This window comes from Ptychodera flava, chromosome 17 (assembly GCF_041260155.1).
Source record: "Ptychodera flava strain L36383 chromosome 17, AS_Pfla_20210202, whole genome shotgun sequence".
NCBI classification, from domain to species: Eukaryota; Metazoa; Hemichordata; class Enteropneusta; family Ptychoderidae; genus Ptychodera; species Ptychodera flava.
The window spans coordinates 12,225,489-12,250,643 of NC_091944.1; the positions used below are offsets into that span (position 1 = coordinate 12,225,489).

The 25,155-nt window shown below is 36.5% G+C and overlaps 1 protein-coding gene across 4 annotated transcripts in view; it reads left to right on the forward strand.

The window, feature by feature from the left end:
• Nucleotides 1–25,155, forward strand: part of LOC139115439 (serine protease inhibitor dipetalogastin-like) — a 45,773-nt gene that overhangs the window by 19,312 nt on the left and 1,306 nt on the right. For 2 of the 4 annotated variants that reach the window (XM_070677547.1, XM_070677549.1), the window contains exons 1-9: nt 11,413–11,523; nt 12,926–13,204; nt 13,371–14,024; nt 15,051–15,368; nt 16,245–16,400; nt 23,165–23,320; nt 23,724–23,879; nt 24,419–24,574; nt 24,813–24,983. In XM_070677547.1, coding sequence (XP_070533648.1) covers nt 12,934–13,204; nt 13,371–14,024; nt 15,051–15,368; nt 16,245–16,400; nt 23,165–23,320; nt 23,724–23,879; nt 24,419–24,574; nt 24,813–24,983 — 2,038 coding nt within the window. In that variant the 5' untranslated portion in view covers nt 11,413–11,523; nt 12,926–12,933. Of the gene's footprint in view, nt 1–11,412; nt 11,524–12,925; nt 13,205–13,370; nt 14,025–15,050; nt 15,369–16,244; nt 16,401–17,922; nt 18,198–18,732; nt 18,889–19,434; nt 19,591–23,164; nt 23,321–23,723; nt 23,880–24,418; nt 24,575–24,812; nt 24,984–25,155 lie in introns of those variants that run through there. The other 2 variants (XM_070677548.1, XM_070677550.1) reach the window with 2 other exon arrangements.

The window sequence follows — 25,155 nt, forward strand, 5'->3', positions numbered from 1 at the left end:
TCGGGTAAATAGTTGTTTGTCACCTTTACCAGATTCAGAAGTTAAAGAACTCCATCACCCTTTAACCTTTCTATGCAATTCAACTTTCCTTCTTGCTGGTGAACTGCTCGGTAGGTGTCTTTACTGAAATAAATTGTCTAAAGGAAGAATCGTCATTCTCGATAGTTGTTGAGAATATTGACGCTATATTTCTTTCAGTTTAGATTTACGCTATACAAATCGGCATGATTTGATGATGAAAACCATTAAGATGAAGGCGGGGTTGATATATATTTATGAGAATAAAACCCACTTCGACCTGCGAGGCGGTTATGTGAAATAACCATTTTACAAACCTAACAACCAGTATTCAATGATTTCAGTAAGATTCATGCACAAAATCAATATGTGGTGCAACACGAACATTCAATCAGTACAACAGGCGTTGGCCGAAAACGATTTCGGTTTGTTTGTTTGTTTGTTTGTTTATTGTTGTTGGTTGTTTTCGAGCAAAAACGAAAAAATGTATGATGATGACAGAAATGGAATTTTTGTCTTCGACAAACACGCTATCTTTTCTGGCATAGACTTAGATAAACACAGGTTATTGCAAAATTTGCATAACCATGAGGTTACAATTATCAAGATTGGCCGTTGTAAAGTAGTCATTTACCAGCTACCCATCTTAACAGCAGACTATGTAATTTTGCTACTCTTCATTAACGTTTATATTTGAATCTGATGACGATTGTTTTCAACGAATGATACAATATTGTAGATAGTCCATGGATTTCTCCAGCAGATACAGACGGAGATTACGTGATTAGCGATTACTAAAACGAAAATACTGCACATTAAATATGCTTCTGAACAGCAATGCTTCATGGAACCGAATGTCGACTTTTGAAATTCGTTGTTTCGCCTGCCATCTGTTGTCAGTAAAGAATGTTGTTAACCTTTAACCTTTACTTATGTATTCTCATCTTTTCTACGCATTCGTTTTATATATCTGTCGTGTAAGGTCACCGATTTCCAGTCTGCAGATCCCATGATTTATTTAAGTTACTGATAGCGACGTACTCTGTTGACGCCGAGCTACGACGCTATTGGCGCCATTTAGTTAATCTTTATGCATTGTCAAAACATTGATACCATGGAAACCAATATCAAACCTGGTACATGTTGACACTGATATGTCTAACTGGGGTTACTGGACGGAAGAGATGTTTCCACAAAACTAAGTTGACAATCCAGTAAACCGTCCATAAGAGACTGGACACAAATTACAGGGGGAGTGGCCGGTGTTTTTTTGGGGGTGGGTCGCCATTTTTCACGCAAGCATTTTTGAAGGGTTATAAAAATTTGTGTATGCCTATGGGGGAGGGTCACCTTTTTTATGCATCAAAGCTGAACCTGCATGTGCACGTATTGAAGATATGGAATACTGAAAAATGAAAAAATACCTCCTGGCACTTTCATTTTCTGCCATTTCAATTTTCGGCGCGCCCTTCGGGCGCAACTTTAAGGGTCTAATCACAGAGTAACATAGACAGAGTGGCAACACTTGCATGCCTTTTGTTCCATGGTTTTCTCGGTAGACTATTGGCTTTCCATATTAAAATGAGCTTCAAAGGTGTTAAACTTTTTGGAGGCTTTGTTTGTGGTTGATAATTACACGAGATTATGCGAAACATACGACGAGATGGCATCGTACTGCCAGTCGCGTAGCAACCATAGTTACTTTGTGAGCTCTCAGGCCAGAAACACTGCTTCACGCCAATCAAACATAACACGCCAGCAGTTTCATAAACATGTCCTTTCTTGACGCACGTGTAAAAGACGGTATGACTGACCGTAAGCCATTGAGTAAAACCAGACAGTATTGATAAAAGACTTTCAAATTTGGTTCAAATACACTCATTATATATTCATAAAAATATGAGAGGAATTTTTAAAACGGTAAAACCCACTTTCCTGAAGCTCAAAACACTCCCGTTTTTGCCAGCACGTCAATTCCGATCAACCACACGACAACAACAACACAAACTTTGTCGAACATACTTTCGCTTAACAATTGGTGAAAATCCGAAAATTACCGAAGGTGCATGGTCGGCACTCTTCGGAAAAGAGAGCCTAGAGCTTCGTGAGGCGATGCAAACATGGATTGCTTACGTAACCGCTTCACGCTTAAACAATAGCTGTTGCCACTCTGTCTATGATGTTACTCTGTGGTCTAATAAACAATGTAATGATGATCCAAGCAGCCACATTGATTTAAGTTGTCATGATTTCTACTTATCCAACTCCTCTATTGTGCATAACTGTCCCCTATTATGAATCTTTCAATAACAATTTGGGAGCTAGATCACTTATTTGATATCATTCTCCCATTGGCAATACATTAGGTATAGGTCGGTGTCAAATGTTCATCTCACTGTATGTACATTTTTTAGTTTTTTAGGACATTGACAGAATACAAACTATTCAGAATAGTGCAAAATGTCATCAAACACACTGGAAGCTTCAGGTCGAACAACTTTTGAATAACAATTTAGGATCAGATAACCTATGAGTTATTTGTAGTTTCCTCATAGCCTACAATGTATATCAACATTTCGATCAACATTTCGATGAAATTCCAAAATCAAATTTCTTGCACAACCATGGACTTTAAACCACTCTAGTCTAATCATTAACATTAATACTAATAATTAAGTGTACATAAATGCACAGATTTACTTAGGTTTGTATTGGAAAAAAATATTCATAGTTTTTTCATAGACTGCTATGCATAGTGAATCGACATTTCAGTGAAATTCCAAAATCAATTTCTTGCACAACCATGGACTTGAAACCACTCTGGTCTAATCATTAACATTAATACTAATAATTAGGTGTACATAAATGCACAGATTTACTTAGTCTTGTATTGGAAAAAAATATTCATAGTTTTGTCATAGACTGCTATGCATTGTGAATGGACATTTCAGTGAAATCCAAAATCAAATTTATTGCACAACCATGGGCTTGAAACCACTCTGGTCTAATCATGAACATTAATACTAATAATTAGGTGTACATAAATGCACAGATTTATTTAGTTTTGTATTGGAAAAAAAATATTCATAGTTTTGTCATAGACTGCTATGCATAGTGAATCGACATTTCAGTGAAATTCCAAAATCAAATTTCTTGCACAACCATGGACTTGAAACCACTCTGGTCTAATCATTAACATTAATACTAATAATTAGGTGTACATAAATGCACAGATTTACCTAGTTTTGTATTGGAAAAAATATCCATAGTGTCATCATAGACTGCCATGCATAGTGAATCGACATTTCAGTGAAATTCCAAAATCAAATTTTTTGCACAGCCGTGGATGTGAAACCACTCTGGTCTAATCATGAACATTAATACTAATACTTATGTGTATATAAATGCACAGATTTACAAAGTTTTGTATTGGAAAAAAATTATTAATAGTTTTTGTCATAGACTGCCATGTATAGTGAATCAACATTTCAGTGATATGCCAAAATGAAATTTCTTGCACAACCATGGACTTGAAACCACTGTAGTCTAATCATGAACATTTATACCAATAATCGAGTGTACATAAATAGACAGATTTGCCAAGTTTTGTATTTTAAAACAGTTATTCTTACTTTTGTCATAGACTACAATGTATGATGGATGAACTTTTTATGCAAATTTCCAAAAACAAAGTTCTTGTACACAGATGCACGTGTTACCACCCTCTTCTAATCCAGTACAATTATGTCAATTATTCAGGGTCCATATATGCACAAAAAGTGCATATTATTAATTTTGAAAGAATTTTTTTACAGTTTTGACATAGACTCCCATGTATGGTGAATCAACATTATCGATGAAATCTAAAAATTACATTGTTTGTACACGTATGCACTTTTTACCTGCCACTTCAACAAAGTACACATTACATGAATTATCACACACATATGATTTGAAATTTTTTGGACAAAGCGTTATATCAGCCACATTTTGCCTTCCTTTTGGGGGGATTTCAAAGTATAGCAAGTCAGAAGGGGGTCTTGAATACATTGCGGGTTTTGTTGGGGGGTATTGAGTAACAGGGGAGGGTCATTTATTTTCATGCACGGATAAGGGGGAGGGTCACTAATTTTTGTGCACGAACTTTTGAAGGGTCACTATTTTTGACGCAGCGGTGTTTCGAAAACACCGGCCCCCCCCCCCCCCTGTAATTTGTGTCCATCCATAAGGACTTTTGTGGGGGCTTCTGGAGAGACATCTTACCTTTAAATTAATGTTTAAAGTTGTAATTTTAATTTGGTTGAAATATAGTTTTCATACGTTCGAATATTAGACCTAGCTATTGCCTAGGATGAAGACGGAAAAAGCAAAACAATTTTGTATTCTATAACAAAACAAAAAACATTATTATGATAACAGTAATATATTCTCTCTGCGGTATACAAGTAATCTACTCAGGCACAGGCGTGTGATGCATAAGCAAAGGCAGTTTAGATCTAAAGAGACTTTAATAATTGAATTACAATCCTAAATATTGTAAAAAAAGGATAACACAGTGCCACATATTATTTACTGCAGACGATTTACTGTGTTTAGACTGGTTTATGGTTTTATCAGCTTATGACGGCGTGTTCGCAAGGATGGTACCATCTGGTAGATAAATATTTTTCTCAGATTATTGAAATCGTATAAGGTATTCCATATTGGAATAACAGTCCTAGAGACTACGCAGGATTTTACAAGGTGAACTATAAAACCAGCAAAAAATGTTATATTTCTTGGGTTGCCTTTTGGGGTTGCCAAATAAATTATTCATCGTGCAATTTAGGCAAAGACTGCTTGCACTCAGCAATTACTAAAATGAAAGTATTACACGGTACATTTGCTTGAAAAACCTCTACACTTCCCAGAAAAACTTGCCGGTTGTGGCGAATGAGCGAACTGAATATGACTGTTACTTTCGAAATCAATATAGTCACACTCGATAATTTTAATTTCACACTCGACAATTTTAATTCCCCCTTTTAATTTTGCTCTGCATAAGATTCGGTAAGACATTACAAGAGTGCAACACTCTGTCGATAAGGACATTTTTGGTTGGAGACTACTTACGCTGACATTAAATTTGTTATTCTGCAGTTAATTTGACCGCAATATAGTTATACTACTAAAAAAGTTTGATCGGCATTTATAAAGTTGCAGGAAGATTTAAGCAAAAATTGTATATATTGCGAAACAATGAACTTCACTCGGCACCTTTGCATTTTCATGGGCGTTGTCGAAAAGAGTCTAAGATTATTTTTTTTGTTTTCAAACAAAAAACGAAAAATATATAATAATGACAGTAGAGGAAATTTTGTCTGCTACACACACGGAATCAAGGCTAAGAGTTATCATGAATAGGCAATCATGAGTTATTGTAATCAAAGGTTACAATTATCAAAATCGGCCATTATAAAGTACATATTTACAAAACGATCTATCTTAACAAGAGGCCGTATGCCTTTGCTATTACATTTGTATCTTATGACGGTATGTTGGCAAGGAATGAGCAGGCGGCAAAAGTTGCAACTGAAAAATGAATAGTTCTGAGAGGAGTAAACACATGCACAACATCCAATGTCGTCACTATGTATGTCTGCCCTGAGGGCAGCTCAGATATTGCTGGCCTCAGGGCAGATCGGTAGATATACACTATGTAATATTTTAAGGGTAGGAAACGTGTGTCCGCAATATATCAGAACTGCCCTCAGGGCAGACATACGTTTCCTATTCTTACAGCATTACATAGTGTATATCTACCAATCTGTCCTGAAAGCAGCAATATAGCTGAACTGCTTCGGAGCAGACATATATACTCTACGCTCACACACCATTGCATAATTGTATATCTATCGATCTGCCCTAGGGGCAGCAATATATCAGAGCTGGCCTCAGGGCAGACATACATTTCTTATCCTATTCTATCTACCAATCTGCCCTCAGGGCAGCAATATATCTGAGCTGCCCTCAGGGCAGAAACACAGTTCCTCAGTGACGTCATTGAATGCCGTGCACATGTTTACTCTGCTCTGACCTGCCCTCAGGTCACTTTTTAGTAGCAACTACTGCCGCCTGCGTGACTTAAATGCCCGTATTAAGAAAAATTATTAACGTAGGGGGTCATGTAGTGAGTGGATCAGAGATCAATGTCACCTCACAGGCGGCAGAAGTTGCAACTGAAAAATGACCTGAGGGCAGGGCTGCCCTAACGGCAGCTAACAGCAGAGTAAACATGTATGTGCACAGCATTCAATGACAATACAAATTATTTGAAAATAGTCCAAGTCCGCTTACCAAGCTGCCCCGGGGGAAGCAAAATATATGAGCTGCCCTCAGGGCAGACAGACATTTCATATCTTTTCAGCGCAATATGTATAGGGTATTTCTATCAACCTGCCCTGAGGGCAGCAATATGCCAGAGCTTCCCTCAGGGCAGACATACATTTCCTATCATATCTACCAATCTGCCCTGAAGGCAGCAAACTATCAGAGCTGCCCTCAGGGCAGACATACATTTCTTACCCTGTCTAATAATCTGCCCTGAGGGCAGTAATATATCAGAGCTACCCTCAGGGCAGACATAAATTCCCTCTCCTATCTACCTATCTGCGCTGAGGGCAGCAAAATATCAGAGCTGCCCTCAGGGCTGACACAGTCCTATCCTTACAGCATGGCATAAGTGTATATATACCAATCTGCCCCGTGGAGGGCAATAAACCAGAGTTACCCTCAGGGCAGACATAGATTTCCTATTCTATCTATTAATCTGCCCCGTGGGCGGCAATATATACGAGCTTCCATGAGGGCAGACGTACATTTCTAATCTTTACAGCATTGCATAGGGTATATCAGAGCTGCCCTCAGGGCAGACATGCTGGACAGGCATTGGGTACTTGCTCTCGCTTATACGCGGACTGGGACTTTTTTAAAATAATTTGTGACGTCATTGAATGTTGTGCACATGTTTACTCCGTTCTGAGCCACTGCATAAAAACCCTATAATACTTACTGTATTAACATGGATTATTGCCTGTATTTTAGCTGAAGAGTGCATATACAGGTGAATACAGTCAAGAATCCATTTTTTGTATTCAGCAAGCCTGTATTCATGTGGATTCATGTGAATTCACGTGTACTACACTATAATACAGGCAACTCATCAATGTGAATTTATCTGAATTATTGGGTTTCCATGCAGTGAGCTGCTCTGAGGGCAGCGCTGCCCTCAGGTCATTTTTCAGTTGCAACTTCTGCCGCCTGCCAAGGAATGATACAATATAGTAAATAGTTATATAGAGCTCTCCAGCAAAGATAGAAAATTTCTCCAGCAAAGACAGACAGAGATTGCATGCATATAGCGATAACGAATACAAAAAAATGAGTACTTTTCGCAATTTAAATTCCTCTTAGAGTACGAGCAAGTAAGCAAATTGAAAGCAGGATTGGTAAACGTTTATCACAGGTAGCGCTTAATCTAATCCGAAGACCCTAATTGAGCATCTGAAAGCATATATATATGCCGAGCTTTACATGCCATTTTTGACTCGCACTCGTTTTATATATCTCTCGATGTAAATTCACCATTTTCCTGTCAACAGCTGCCATGATTTATTTAAGTTGCTCATAGCGATGTACTCTGTTGACGCCGAGCTATAGGGCTACCGACGCCATTTTGTTCGGTACTTTGAATGTACTCTGTATGCATTGTCAAAACATTGATACCATGGAAACCAATATAAAACCTGGTACATGTTGACACTGATATGTCGAACTGTGGTTACTGGACGGAAGGGATGTTAGAAAACAAACTTGATGAATCCAGTGAACTGTCCATAAGGACTTTTTGCGGGGAGACATCTTACCTTTAACTTAATGTTTGAAGTAGCAATTTTAATTTAACTGAAATATAGTTTTCATATGTAACACGATTGGAACTACTTTGAGATAATTGGATAGTGAAGTAATATGGGTTAAATCTGGAAATATAAGCTCATCTGCTTTTCTTTCTGAGCAATACACTTGTTTTTTATTAGTAATTTGCAATATTGTAACATTAAGCTGTGGGGCACTTAACAATTTTGAGAAATTTGAAAAAAAAAAGATCCAATTATCCAAAATCAGTTCCAATCGTGTTATATTTGAATATTAGACCGAGCTATTGCCAAGGATAGAGATGGGAAAAGACTTTTAGATTCTATCACAAAAAAACCAACATTATTATGATAACAGTAATATAGATTCTCTCTGCGGTATACAAGTAATTTACTCAGGGCACAGGCTTGTAATGCATATTAAGCAAAGACAGTTTTAATCGAAAGAGACTTTGATAATGGAATCACGGTCCTCAATATTATAAAATAGGGGATAAGCAAATTAAGAAGGGGATTGAGCAATGTTTCAAATTGAACTCAGGCATATTAGAAAATTTAAATAAATAGAAGAGGAGGTTATTCTGGGGAGTTTTTAACGTACTGTCTCATGAAAACTTGAACCTCTTTTTAAAAAGCTGTTTAGGTTAAAAGTCTCATCTATATTTCGATTCTTTGATTCAGTTCTGGGTGTACAGATAAAACCATCCTGATGATATGCGGATTCCAATTTTTAAAATCAAAATATACACTAAAATTTCTTGATCTGCTTTTACTTTAACTTTCGACTCTCTAATTAATACAATAGTGAAAAGGTCACAAAATGAAATTTCCATCATAATCCTTGGTATACGGTCTTTCAAAGGTCGCATTAAAAAGTAGATTTATCGATATTCATCCATTCAATCATTCATCACAGCAATGTGCAAAAAGAAATTAGGCAATTAATTTTAAGGTATTTGAACTGCTAAATCATCGAGACTGTTATCTGACCAAAAACGAATATCGATTAAAAACTAAAGAAACTCACCAGACCATCCATTTTGTTCAGTTTAGTTTACTTAAGGTATCGATTGTCATAACATAGGTATCATGGCAACCAATATCAAATGTGATACACGTTGTCAATACTGTATGAATTATCACTTGTTTTTTCAGTAAATTGAATGATATTTCTTTATGAAGAATGTTACCATGTTTTAAAGTCGACAGCATAACTGAGGCATAAATTATCTCTTCTTCAGTCAGTGGTGAATAGTGTCAAATTACTGCAAACATATATAGACGCTGTATTTTTAAATTAGACTTTAACGTTGTTCTTTTAATTTGACCGCAATGTAGTATTAAATACGTTTGAATGTTAACCTTGCTATCATGAAGTTTTAGCAAGATTATACATGGTGTCATACAGAAGCAGCACTTAGCACGAATCGGAACTTTCATTATCATGGTAGATTATTTTCTGAGTACAAGCAAAAAGGACAATACTCACATGATGATGATAGTAATGAATTTCGGTCTGCGATACAAACGAAATCTACTCAAGCAACGACTAGCCATGCATAGATAAAGACAGATATTGAAATCAAAGGTGTATTCGTGAAGTTACAAGATTACAAAATGACAGTGAACAATGTGACCCATCTTATGCAGCAAGCTATTTTACTGAGACTTATTGGCGGTTGTATTTGTGTCCTATGAATTGGGTGTTGACTGGTAAAAATCCAATATGCTGAATAGTTACATAGATGTTATCTAGACGAAGATTATTTGCACAGAGCAATTACTAAAACGGAAGTATTACACATTAAATATGCTTCAAAAGATCTGTGCATCAAAGAACCGATAGTGGGATTAAGGAAATCGTTATTGGCAACCTCTTTCGTTTTGGAGTCGGTAAAGAATTCTCTCAACCTTTAACTTTTACTCATACATTCGAAATCCATTCCGCGGAGTTAGATGGTTTTGTGGCTTAGCTTCTGTACTGGGCTGAGTAGTCGTTCTCTCCTTTGAGGTTTAGGCTTTCGACATTATCCACGCAATATTTTGTTTTGTTTGTATGTTTGTTTGTTTGTTTGTTTGTTTGTTTATTTGTTTGTTTGTTTTAATGTTTATTCAATAACATTGCTACGCAACGTAAATGACTTACGATCGAGTACAGTTTTAGTAAAACTAGTTTCGAAGAGATCAATTTGAATTATCAAACATACATTTTCCAGACTATAACGCAGATTAGACCAAGCATAAGTCGCTATCAGTGTCAATTTCAACATTCCCTCTTTTCTTTTCTAATAATCATGCTGAGAGTTCCAATGAAGGTTTCGTTTCCTGTTAACTTAACAGTTAAGTGATGATGTGAATCGGGTTAACTTTGACACGAACCCGACTCGTAAATTTTCTCGTACTTGTTCGACCTGCCTCAGTCTGCAGCTACCCTGACTTATGAGAGTCAGGCATAAAACACTGATGGCTAAAGTAAAATGCCAGACGTTGAACACTGACCAGCTGAGGAATTATATGCTTTTTAATAATCGAGAATAGTACTTATCAGAAAGGTGTAAACACAAGAGGAAAGTTGAAATCAAAGAATAACTAAAATTGATCGTCACGGAACCATGATATGCCAACATGACGAAAATGACCTCTTTTTAGCTCTTAAAAATGAATTTTATGAGCCTCAGAAAACGAGTTATTACTACAAAGATGCATACTTCCATTTGTTTAGAAATGAAGCGTGCATCGTGGAATTGAAGGGCACCAAATAAGATCATAATAATCATCGTTGTTGACATTAGCCTTCACCAGACTTCTTTGATACTATTTTTATGGCTGACATTGTCAATCTCCTTGGAAGAATCCAAATATTAATTTATTCGAATTGCAAATCCTTGTCTAGTTTTAAAAATGCAACAAGACTTTCGTTTCAAAGTAGAAGAACGTGCAACGAGTTTTCACTGCTCTTTAGAAGAGAGTGGTATTATTTTATTGTGTTTCTGATTCCCTTCAACGGCGTAAGGTAACCAATCAAAACCGTTCTTATCAGGAATGTCAATAACTTACTTTTATAGATATAAGAAATACGGTTACGCGTCACGGATATCTTACCGTAAAGTGTAATTTATGATTCATTAGGTTTAAGGTCGTGCTCGTATACTCTGAAATCGCGAGATCACCGCAACGAACAGTACACCCACATATTCCGTTGAAAACGACAGGTGGCGTATATTCACGATCAAGCGATCTGGTCGTTGTACTCAATTGTATTTATATAATAAATCGACTGCATTTATTTTGACGACGTCCACAAAGTTAAAGCCCTCCAATAAATACAGTAATGTTATCGATACCTTTAGCAATGATTGCCTTAAGAATGTGTTGACATTTTACTACGTTGAAAACTTTCCGATGAAGTTGCTAAGGTCAAAACACCTCCGAAAAGTAACACGCTGTTCATTCCAGTTGCAGCTCGATCACGTGACGCATAAACGCACTTTGACCCTCGACTTGTTCACTCAAGCAGGAACATTCTGAAAGAATACGGTCTTGTTACAATCTCACGTTTGGCATCGTTTCCACGCTTCGGCTTAAAGTAACGGTAAGCTAAACTATTGAAGAATGTGAAACTAAGGCGTAAGTGTTGTCGCAAAACCAAAAAGCACAATATTTTGCATTGAAAACGAAATTATAAAACCAGTTTCATTATTGCTGTCGGTCGATAAATATTGCGGCACGTACTCTGCAAGAACGAGATGTGAGTTCAAACGAGCAGGCAGGTTTGACTGTGTTTAATGAGAGTTCAAATGTCACACACTGTATACCACACGGTCTAGCTACTCTGCTATGTTCAGCACTTGTAGTACCAGTAAGTGTAAAATCTTAGACGTGAATACAATCATGAAAACCCATAAAATTCTTTTACCTTCTAATCTTCTCTATTAGTTAACTTAGAAGCTCTTGACTCAAAGCTTTGGCGATGTTGTGATGTTGTTTTTTGTATTTTGGATATGTTTACAAACTGAAAGAAGACGTCCTTGGTTGTGTACCGTTATCGTCCAGATGCCATGTAAAAACATTTTTCAAAATATTTATCCCTGTCATGACAAAGTTAAAGTGTTTTTTACTTTGTGATTTTGTTGTATAGGATAAAGCCCGAGTAGGAGGGCTCTTCTGGTATATAAAGTCCAGCCCATCGATAAAATGTCGAGGCCGCAGGCCGAGATATTTTATCGTAAGGTTGGACTTTATATACCAGAAGAGCCCGAGTACGAGGGTTTTATCCGACTTAAAAACTATCGCCCCTAACTGATATATTTTCGTTTTCAATGTGTTTACGTCAACCGTCCCCTTTGTCAATGTAACATGTTTAGGATATGAATTAAAACTTTTATTTGTGAAATAGCCTTCAAATGTAATGGAACATCCTATAAATGCCCTAGGGCACATTATATAAATGCCCTAGGGCACAGTAGAATTTGTATTGCAGCTGGTTTCCGCTGTGTTACCAAATATGAACATTAAAACATACCAGATGTCTACAGAATATGACATGTTCACTTTGATTGGACAGTACTTTACTACGGCGCTGTCATTCGTTTCTGGAATTTGGTGACCAAGGCTTTACGAGTAGATAAAACACCCTGAATTGAGCACTCTGATTGGTCAATCAACAGTAGATAGTTTTTAAGATCATATACAAGATGTTCAGCATCGGTCGTAAAGTTTAACAGAAAGATAAATTTAAATGGTGATAGACTTTAGCTGAAATAGCAGACACACTGCCTGCCTACGGTAATGTGTGTATCTTAGTGGGAAATGATACGTGCACTTCATTATTTATTCTGAAAACACGCCAGGGTTTATTTTATATTTTCGAATATAACATCATTGCTTCAAAATTCTAATTCACAAAGTTTAATTGCACGGTATATTCCTTATAAACAAACACTACTAGTTTACTGTGAGTAGATAAGGCTAGATGTCTGTGTGTTTTATTTCAGATTAAACGATGAAGAGCCACAGAGTGTTGGTGTTTCACAAATTGGAGTCATTTCGTGGTGCAGCGGCGAACGTAAAATCTCTGCTTGAAGACTTGAAATTGGAAGACGTCGTCATTAACGACTACAGTGCTTCTTACAGCAGATGGGCTCCAATTGAATTCACAACGGTGGTGGTTGTGATTGATGCAAGACAAACAAGGACTCTGATCACACCGGAACGAAGAGATGCAAACGTCGATCATTGGGCAGAATTGAACGACATATGGAACAATGTGACAAGTATGTTTGAAAAATGTATATATTGCGATTAAACTTTAAAAACGAGCCTAAGTAAATTTTATTTCATGCCACGCGCTCTAAGCCTTTACTATAAATGTATTTGTTTTACCCAATTGATTTTATTTTTGCGAGCAATTAAAATTTCATGAAATTATTTCCTTTTTAGAGTCAATTTTGCTGGTCGTTTACGGCGATGAACAGTCGAAATTCTTAGAAGAAAACAAGACGATCGCTAGAAGCTGGATGACCACCTGGAAATTCAATGACGAAAATGCCTATAAGCTCGCTAAGAAGAAGAGGTGTTTCACCATATGGAACTCATTCAATGGAGCACAGAAGTCGGAAATCCAAAACTTCATTCGACTTTCTTCATCTCTACCAACAATTGACTACGACTCAAGCGTCCTCCTACTCGGGAATGACGGTGGTGCATTTGATAAGTATGCACGTGACCATCCTCTCATTGACTCTGTTGATGAAAAGGGAGACTTCGGTGAAATTATAAAATACAATTACGCTAACATTAATTACAACTACAAACGACAGCCTACAAATGTACCGAAGGCTCAGTTATTTATCGATAAAGCATTTCCAATGATTAACGTATGTCAGACGAGAAACTCAACAGAATCCATCCGAAGACAACTTTCAGCTGCCAGTCTGAAAGGAGTAATGAAAAGACACCCACCTTGCTTTCGTCGCAGTCGGAGAGAAGACTCCCTGTTTGACCGTGCAGTCCTGACATGTCACTGTAAAGAGTGTTATTCTATAATAAATGAAAACAGAGCCGTCACTAGAAATATACTAAAGGACGAATTAGGTACGGTAAAAACTTGTGATCTATTTTAGAACCCACAATAGCGGACACAATACTGGCAATGAAATCCACCAATACGTAATTCATCGTCAAGCGTCGTCGTCCCGCCATTCACCCATCAAGCGGCTAGCTAGACGACCATAGATAAGTCGTGCCATCTATCCAGAATTAATTTTACTCATTTTCTACGACAGTTTACGTACCCACGCCCAGCTGCAATGAATACTTCATTAACATTGAATACAAGAAAATGCAAACATAAATTCGCTTACACAGAAATGTTCTTAGGTGCATACCCACGTACGCACGTAAAACACATAAACCCACACAAACACCTATCTACCTACCTACCAACCTACCTACCTACCTACCTACCTACCTACCTACCTACCTGCCTGCCTGCCTGCCTGCCTGCGCACGCGCACGCACACAAACACATACATACATACATACATACATACATACATACATACATACATACATACATACATACATACATACATACATACATACATACATACATACATACATACATACATACATACATACATACATACATACATACATACATACATACATACATACATACATACATACATACATACATACATACATAGGTGTGCCTTTATAAAGGTTTTAAAGACTTAAATAATAGCTCATATTTTCGTGAAGCAAAGTAATCTTTTAACCATTCTCTTTCAAAATCAAGAATAGATGTAGGAGGTCTGCGTTGAAGTTTTGGTACTGCAGAAACAAAATTGACCAAGATATATATTTGCTATTCAAATTGGTAGCCATCCTTGTGCGAATTCTATGCAGACAAATAAAACTTTCCATTTTCGAAAAAATAAGACGGTTACATTTTTTCTTGCACCAAGAGTTTTAAAATGAGCCCCCACAAATGGTATATCAGCAAGTAATTGGAAAAGTTTGAAAGTGAAAATATCTGACTCTGAGGCGCACTCTACGTAAGAGACATTGCATCATTCGAATCAAAATAATGTTTCCCCTACGTTGTTTAATTATCAGATACCGTTGGTGTAACTTTGGATGGTGATGTGTTTCCATGGCTGCCAGATGACCATGAGTCATGTGCTAATGATATGGATTCTACTATCAAGGAGATGCGTCAAGTACCCTTTGGGAATGACGAGAAGGTACCGGGCGATGCCATTGTTAAATTGTACGCGTGGCACATACTTCTCTATTTTTCATCTCGTCCCCTTCAGAGTGGAACGCGCATTAAGGATTATGTTGAATTTGTAATAGAAAAGGCGAGACAACACAAAAAGCTTTTGCTGTTGTTGCTAGTAATTGCCATTATCTCTTGGTACAGACTAATAAGGGGTGAGTATGATTTTCTCATAACAAAGAATACTTTTAACCACATGTTTGCAAATTAAGTGTAGAGCTGAGCTGAGCTGAGCTCTCCTCTCATTCAAACGTTTAGTTACATACACACGCCAGCTCTGTCCCATCCCTACTAGAGGAAATGCCGGACGGATAGCTTGTTCTGCATCAATACAACTTGGGTAGTGCTATTTTGAAATGGTTTATAAATTTGCAAAGGAATGTTAGACTTGGGGGTTGTATTGCATTTGCCATATGCTAATTGTTCTTCTCTTTCGATCCGTGCCCATGGGGTACAGATATTACTACACAAATTAGTTCAAATGTGAAAATGCGAAATCATACAGATAGACTCTACTCATTCGCATTAATAAATAAGAAAATAACATCTTGAAAATTTGAAAAGTATATTATTCCCTGATAATTTTCTTCGATTGTCGAAGGAAAATGCAGGTGACGTTATAAAATAGTGTTATCAGTTGACTTCGTCTTCTGATGACAGGTTCTCTACTTTGACCACTACCATTCAGCCTGGTATCATCTGATACACCTGGAAACCAATCATGTCTCGTTGTTTGAGATTCTTTTGTTGCTGTGTCTGTAACATGATTTTTTACAGGACACAGTTGTTAATACTGAGCTAACCCCAAACCTGGAGGGCCAGGTGCTGCCTTTTGTCTGACCCCTCACCTGTAACCTGTTCGGCATGGTTAAATCTACCAGGGACTTAAGCCCCGTCGTTATAGCCTATAGGGTCCTTGAGGTACTCAACCCTCCCAACCATAACAAGGTAGCAGCACTGGAGAGGAAGGGGTTTTAATATATTATGATATTATCTTTACCCTTTTGATAATTTGTTTATCTTTTCTACAGTCGATGAATGCAAGAAAATTCAGTGGCAAGTTACTTATGATCCTATCTGCGGTAGTGACCGGGTGACCTATATGAATAAATGTCTCATGCGATCGATAGCGTTTCAATTTGAAGTTGACATATTTCGCGTCCATGATGGCATATGTAAAGACACATGTAAGTGAACTTCGCATTTGCTTTCTATGCTGTGGCGTCATTAAACATTTTCAAACAGGCAATGTATCTAGCCTTCACAGCAAATGTATGAAAGTTAATTGAGTGTAAAGATATACATTGCCAAGTCTGTGGAAGCGACGGATTCGCCAATATAAGTAAATGTCAATTGAGATTGGCAGTGTGTAAAGATGATTTTCGAGCTTCTGTTCAGTGGCTGACATAATATCGTTATGTAAATGCTGATTACGACAAAAATAAGACAGCTTTTGCAAATATCTAGGCCGTCCGAAAATATATTTTAATGGGGTTACGAGCTCAATGCTCTGCAGAGAAAAGTTGAAATGGCGGAAGTAGTAGTAGTAGTAGTAGTAGTAGTAGTAGTAGTAGTAGTAGTAGTAGTAGTAGTAGTAGTGTAGTTGTAGTAGTAGTGTTATGAGTATTATTATGGCCCAAGCCAACCGAGCTTGGACCCCTGATGTTTTTACTGGAGTCCAGCTTTCTTTTTCTTCGTCATTTTCTTCTTTCTTCGTAGCATTTTTATGGACCTTGTAATAAAAAAAGTGAAACGTAAACTTCTCAAACAAGGGCTAATGGTAGATATGAATATTCGTAAACCCGACCCTTCAAAGTTTGGTCGGTCACATGATAAAGCTCTCATATTGAATTTGGCGAAAAATTGATCATAAGCACAAAATAAGTAAAATTAACATTTTCTATACATCACAACAAGAAATACTAGTATTTAATCTAAATCTTAACCGTCAATAGAAAACTTCTTCATAAGACAATCATGCAACTGTACTTTAAAAGTGGATAAATCGGAGGGTACATTATGTTCCAAGTACTCGCAGCATTGAAAAAGAAATTCATATAACCTGTTGTAGTTTTGAATTTTGAAAGATAAAAATTACCATTGTCCACCATCACAGGTGTCCGATGAAACGTGATGATTAACGTCGATTAAATAAGGGCAGAGGCTATTCAAGGATTTTAATGTCAATATGTAGGTCAATTGGCAACCAGTGTAAAGTCAAAAATATAGTTCGTAATGTCAAAAACATGTATAACCCTAATATTACTCTTCCAGCTCTTTATCCTGTCTGAATACCTAGAGGATAGTGAGTTCGAGCCCGGCATGGCGTGTCTTTGAGCAGGGGCACTTTATTCCTCATTGCTTCTAACCACCTAGAAGTGATGGGTGCCCGGTAGGACAGTGGTTGTAATGTGCGTTCAGCTCCGCTGCGCCGATTGGCTGCACATGTGAGCTACTGTTTGCTCCCAAGGGAGTTGAGTGGTTTCGAATTAGGTCTAGTGACCACGGGTAATAATAATTGTAAAGCGCCTTTAGCACGGCTTGTGAATATGTGTGCTTTTTAGATACCAATTTTAAGCACTGAACTAGCCTTCTAAAAGTGATGCCATGATTTATAAATTTCAACACTTAAGAATAGCTTTATAAAAGACTTTAAACATGCATGACACCCTTAATAAGATGGACCAACGTTTCATCCCATAAATAAGTCTAAGTGAATAAGGAAAACAGCGTTTCTGATAATAAAAAAATGCTGATGTTATATTGCCTATTGAAAGGTAATTTAAAACTTCAGTATCGCGTTACATTGCGGGTTTATCTTTTCACAGCCGATGACTGCAAGCAACTTCAGTGTGACGATAAACCAGCCCCAGTCTGTGGAAGTGACGGAGTGACCTACAACAATAAGTGTCAACTGAGACTCATAGCCTGTCGATATGAAACTGAAATATATGTCGTCAGCCAAGGTTATTGCAAAGAAACACGTAAGAGCGCTTTGAATTTACTTCTTATGTCGTGGCTTGAAAAGAATGGTTTCGATCTTGTAATACGGTGCTTCCTTACAGGACAGTAGACTGATCTGAAAATATGCACTATAAAACACTGTAACTAATGCTGCTGTGGTTGATGAATCTTATCTCTTAAACCTGGAAATTTTTGGGAATTAAACAACTAAGAATATCCTTATAACGTTCAAGGAAAAATATTTGTCCCTTCTAAACGAGGAATTCTCCACAGAAAGCTGAGCCCATAAACTTAGATTTCTCGTTCTTTCCTTACTCTGTACAAATGCTGTTTATCTTGGTGCTAATTTCGACCAGAAACTCTCCGTTGCTTGCACAGGGAGATGAAAAAGCAATTTTTTGAACTTATTCAAACTCACTCTCTAATAATCTTTATGAAAAAATGTTATAGATATATATATATATATATATATATATATATATATATATATATATATATATATATATATATATATATAAACGGTTTAATTAATATACTTTATAAATCTTTTCACAGACGAGATATGTAAGCAAATTATGTGTGTTGATGAACTTCAACATGTCTGTGGAAGTGACCGTGTTACCTACATGAATAAATGTCAATTGAGATCGGCAGCGTGTCATGATCAAGATGGCGTATCTCTAGTCCAGGATGGTCCGTGTAAAAACACAGGTAAGTGGATTTTTGAATTTCCTTGTTGTACCACGGCTTGATCGAACAATCTTCATACCAACAATAAAATATTTCAAATTCCGTCAATTACTCAGTATGTTGATATCGACTGAAAAAAACATTCTCTAAATCCTTCTGTTGATATGAAACAACGGGCATCGTCTTTTTAAGATGGAAGACTGGTTTCCATCTGCGAGACCATAGTCGTCCTAACGAACCTAGGCAGCATTTTTATCATCATCATGTCTTGAAAGAAAGACAGCAGAACTTGACGTGCACTTTAGATTATTGTTCAGGATTGCACACAATGCGGGTTCATTTGTACACAATTTAGTTGACTGTTTGTAATTGTTGTTCCTTAGCAGGCGATTCACGACAAAACTCAGAAGGAAAATTGCGTCGCGCTGAAGGTTGAAAATTTAATTCAAATGTACGAAACGTCAATACATCAGGGGTAATTGACGTAGCAAACACCAATATTACAAGAAACACACAAATTGAAAAACATTTTATTCGGTACTGCGTCACATTATTTTTTTTTTACAGCCGATGACTGCAAGCAACTTCAGTGTGACGATAAACCAGCCCCAGTCTGTGGAAGTGACGGAGTGACCTACAACAATAAGTGTCTACTGAGACTCATAGCCTGCAAATATGAAACTGAAATATATGTCGTCAGCCAAGGTTATTGCAAAGAAACACGTAAGAGCGCTTTGAATTTACTTCTTATGTCGTGGCTTGAAAAATGGTTTCGAACTTGTAATAAGGTGCTTTCTTTCAGGACAGTAGCAGATCTCAAAAATATGCACTATGAAACCCTGTAACTAATGCTGCTGTGGTTGATGAATCTTATCTCTTAAACCTGGAAATTTTTGGGAATTAAACAACTGAGAATAACTTTATTACGTGCAAGGACAAATATTTGTCTCTTCTAAACGATGAATTCTCCAAAGAAAGCTGAGCCTATAAGCTTAGTACAGTAAATGCTGTCTGAAAGCCTTTGATGATGTATTCGTGACTTTTCTCATTCTGTATTTCATAATCTCAATTTAAATAAGGACCACATGACAGCAAATCATAATAACCCACCAAAATTCATTTTTTTCATTGTGTATAATTGCTACAATGTTCTAGTTGAAATTTGCGTGTTTAAACTTTATTGGATCTTTAGGAGTGGGTATGCCATTTTGTTTCAGGTTGTAGATAGTTTTCTATAAAGCTTCACTTTTTCATGTTACCGATTGACCTCTTATCTAGTGCCTTTAAGAGCCCATGATAAAAACTAGAGCAGATAAAAGAAATCCGACCAATCTATTTTTGGTCATTATGCTGTTAATCGTTGGTTCTAATTTGAACCGAAAACACTAGATTTTTGTACAGGGAAAGAAAAAACTGATTTTTTGTGTTTATTTAAGTTAACTCTCTTATTGTCTTTATGTAAACAATTAATACAAATACATTTAATACCGTTTTTAGCTCATATTTGGTATGTATATAAATACCAAAAAGAGCTTATATGGTGAGTCGGTAGCGTCTGTCTGTCTGTCTGTCTGTCTGTCTGTATGTATGTATGTATGTATGTATGTATGTATGTATGTATGTATGTATGTATGTATGTATGTATACATGTATGTATACATGTATGTATGTATACATGTATGTGCGGATGTATGTCCGTCACACACAGAAAGCTCCCAAACCGCCACACCTACTATCTTAGCATTTGGTGTACAGGTAGACTCAGGGGTTGAGATGTGACGTTGTTCAAGTGAACATGACAATTTCAAAAATATGAAAATGAGGTAAGAAAAATGGGAAATCCTGCAAATGTGCAGGAGTGGTGGCAGTAACTGAAACAGCCCACACATCTGAGTAAGAGGTTTATGACCTTTAACCTGTTTGTATGCAGTGTATCTATTATGTGTAGGAGTGGTGGCAGTAACTGAAATAGCTTATGAGTCATATTTCCTGTCATTGTTCATGAACTATTACATATTGGCAGACCTGCTCAAACTAAGAAGGACTGAGTTGAAACATTCCTCTGCTATGCATGCATGTTGCTAAAATTGACCTCCAGTACCTAAAGTTTCAGACATTATTTACTTTTGTCATTCTTGATCAATATCTAGGTTTTCAGAACACGTTTATTTTAATGGGAATCTGAACACTAACACGATTGGAACTAATTTGTGATAATGTGATTGTGAAGTAACGTCGGTTTAATCTGCAAATGTAAGCTAATCTTCTTATTTTGAGTTATACACTTATTTTGTGTGTAATAAGTAACAATGCAACATTCAGCTGAAGGGCACCTAATACTTTTGAGAATTTAAGAAAATTGAAGATCCAAAAATTAGTTCCTATCGTGTTCCCCGTTTATTGCAGAAAATGCATTGTTTGGAAGGGCCCTTTACTTTTGTAGTCTAAGTACCTGAGTATGAAAATGTTAGTTTCGACAATTTAAACATCCATTTTATTACCAAATCTCTTTCACAGACATGTGTATCACCCCTATTTGTAACAATCAACCCTATTTGTAACAAAATTTAATTTTCAAAAAACTTTGCCGTATATGTTGAAATATTAATAAAATATGCATATTTGTATGTTTGAGGGCAATTTTCTTTTTTTTTCCTTGTCAAACTCATTTTTCCGAAATTGCTTTTGTTACAAATTGGGTTGATTATTACAAATAGGGGTGACATGTGTCAACCCTATTTGTAACATAGGGGTGACATGTGTCAACCCTATTTGTAACAATCAACACTATTTGTAACAATCAACCCTATTTGTAACAAAATTAACCAACTTGAAACAAAACCTAATTTTCTAAAAGACTTGGCCGTATTTGATGTGTGTAAGCAAATTGAGGGTGGAGATAAACTTGGACAAGTCGGTGGGAGTGACGGCGTGACCTACTAGTAGCTCAATCTTTAAAGCTTGGATATACTTGAGTTTTGTGATGTGCATTTCGTAACCACTGTTTACATAAGGTTCACGAGACAGCAAATTTAGATAACATTTCAAAAGTAGTGGTTACTTTACTCTGTACAAGTGCTGCGGTGTTTCGGTTGAAAGATGAATGTTAAGAAGTTATTGTGTCTATCTTTCAGTGTGGTACTAAATTTTGTTTAAGGCGCTAGATCGTTTTCTGTAATTCTACAATGTTTCCGGCTGGTGATTAACTTCTTCTCTAGTTCTCAAGGGTCCATGAAATAAACTAAAACAGGAAAAAGAAATATGAAGCCTTTTCGAGTCCATAATGCTGTTAATCTTTGGTGCTACTTTCGACCACAAACGCCACGTTCTTTGTACAAAAAAGATGTAAAAGGCGATTTTCCGAACTGATTGAAATTGACTCTCTAATTATCTTTGAGAAAATATGTTAGCAAAGTACACACACACACACACACACACACACACACACACATATATATATATATATATATATATATATATATATATATATATATATATATATATACAAAAATTGATATACAACAGGATTTGTTAATATCGAGGTATTCAGAACACATTTTAGATTATAATGTGTCGGAACTTATTTTGGAAAATCACAGTTTTCAAAGTTCTTTAAAATGTTGAATTTTCTGTAGCTGAATGTTGAAATATTACAAATTATCAAGAAAAAACAAGGTTGTTGCTTTAAGAGAAAAGCAGATGAGCTTACATTGCAGATTAAACCGACATACGTTCACTGTCGATTTATCCAAAAGTAGTTCCAATGAGGTTTAATGTTAAATCAAGATCACATTCTTGACAAAATAGTACTTGTTTAGACGAAGGACCCCTATATTTGTCTCATCTAAGTACCTAAGGATAATAACATTTGTCAACATTGAAAAAAGGATACTAATTTTAAATCAGCGATTCAATTAATATACTTTATAAATCTTTTCACAGACGAAATATGCAAGCAGATTGTGTGTGTTGCTGAACTTCAACAAGTCTGTGGAAGTGACGGAGTTACCTATATAAATAAATGTCAATTAAGATTGGCAGCGTGTCATGATGCGGTTTCATTCTGTACCTAATTTAGATGACTGTTTGTAATTTTGTTCCTTAGCAGGCGACTCACGAAAATAACTCAGAGAGAATGATTGGGTCGCGCTGGAAGTTGAAAATTTAATTCAAATGTACGAAACGTCAAAACTGTAGAGTGATTGACGTAGCAAACACCAATATTATAAGAAACAGACAAATTGAAAAAAGTTTTTTTTGCAGTACTGCGTCACATTGTTGTCTTTTTCTTGAGCAGCCGATGGATGTAAGCAACTTCAGTGTGAAGATAAACCAGCCCCTGTCTGTGGAAGTGACGGAGTGACCTACAACAATAAATGTCAACTGAGACTCATAGCCTGCCAATATAAAACTGAAATATCTGTCGTCAGCCAAGGTGTTTGTAAAGAAACACGTAAGTGTGCTTTTCATTTACTTCTTGTAACAAGGCTTTAAAAAAATTCAAACCCGTAATATAATTAGTTGTTTCTTTTCAGGAGAGAAGACAGATCTACAAATATGCACTAAACACGCTTGTAACTATTGCTGCTGTGGTTGGTTCATGTAAATCTCAACTCTTAACCTTGAAGACTTTGAACAACATAGGCCATATTTATCAATTTCCGTGACATCTATTTAACCCTTGTAAAAGTTGAATATTCCACAGAGACGTGGGCTCATACATATAATTTTTTTAGAATGGCACTATACTTGTCTCATCTAAGTACCTAGGGATGACAACATTTGTCCAAATTGAAAAAATAGGATACTGATGTTAAATAAACGGTTGAATTTTTATACATTATAAATCTTCACAGACGAAATATGTAAGCAGATTGTGTGTGTTGCTGAACTTCAACAAGTCTGTGGAAGTGACGGAGTTACCTACATAAATAAATGTCAATTAAGATTGGCAGCGTGTCATGATGAAGATGTCTTATCTCTAATACATGATGGTGCATGTAAAGACACACGTAAGTGGGAATTTGAATTTCCTTGTTGTACCATGGCTAAATCAAAGAATTGTCATACCAGCACTAAAGTATTTCAAATTCCATCAATTACAAAGCATCTTGATATGGACTGAAAAAATTCTCCAAATCCTGCTGCTGGGATGAAACAACCGACATCGTCTTTATAAGATGGAAAACTGGTTTCAATCTGTGAAAACATAGGCGTCATATGAAGAACCTAGGCAGCATTTTTATCATCATCATGTTTTGAAATGAAGAAGTGGAATTTGGTGTGCATTGTAGATCATGGTTTAGGATCGTACATAATTCGGGTCCATTTTGTACATAATTTAGTTGACTGTTTGTAATTTTTGTTCCGTAGGCGATTCACGAAAAAACTCAGAGAGAATAATTGAGTCGCGCTGGAGGCGGAAAATTTGATTCAAATATAATTCTATAAGTTGACTGACATAGCCAATACCAATATTATAAGAACTACGACAAATTAAAGAAACGTTTTCTTCGGTACTGCGTCACATAATTGTCTTTTCTTTTCACAGCCGATGAATGCAAGGAACTTCAGTGTGGAGATAAACCAGCCCCAGTCTGTGGAAGTGACGGAGTGACCTACAACAATAAGTGTCAACTGAGACTCATAGCCTGTCAATATGAAATTGAAATATATGTTGTCAGCTATGGTGTATGCATCGAAACAAGTAAGTGCGCTTTTCATTTACACCTTGTGTCATAGCTTGAAAAATAGTTTTAAACGGGTAATTAGGCTTTCCTTTCAGGACAGTAGACAAAGGGCGTTGTACAGTACATTTACTTGTCCTGGCAAAATTCCAAAGCAAGTCAGCTGTTTTGGGAATTGGTAAAACGAATACTATCATAAAATCAACGATTTAGACGATCATTTAATAATAATACTTTGCAAATCTTTTTTTTTCATAGCCCATGCATGTAAGCAAATTGAGTGTGAACATAAACTTGAAGGACAAGTCTGTGGAAGTGACGGATTGACCTATAACAATAAATGTGAATTGAGAGTGGCAGCGTGTCTTACTCAAGTTCATAATCAAAGTGGCGTGTCTCTCGTCCATGCTGGTGCATGTAAAGACACACGTAAGTGGGAATTTGAATTTCCTATCGGTACAATGGCTTGATCAAACAGTTTTATACTAAGTAAAAAGTATTTCCAAAAACAAATTAGAAAGTATGTTGATATGAACTGAAAAAAGCATGCTCCAAATCCAGCTGTGGTTAAATGGATCGGCGAATGATATGAAACAAGTGA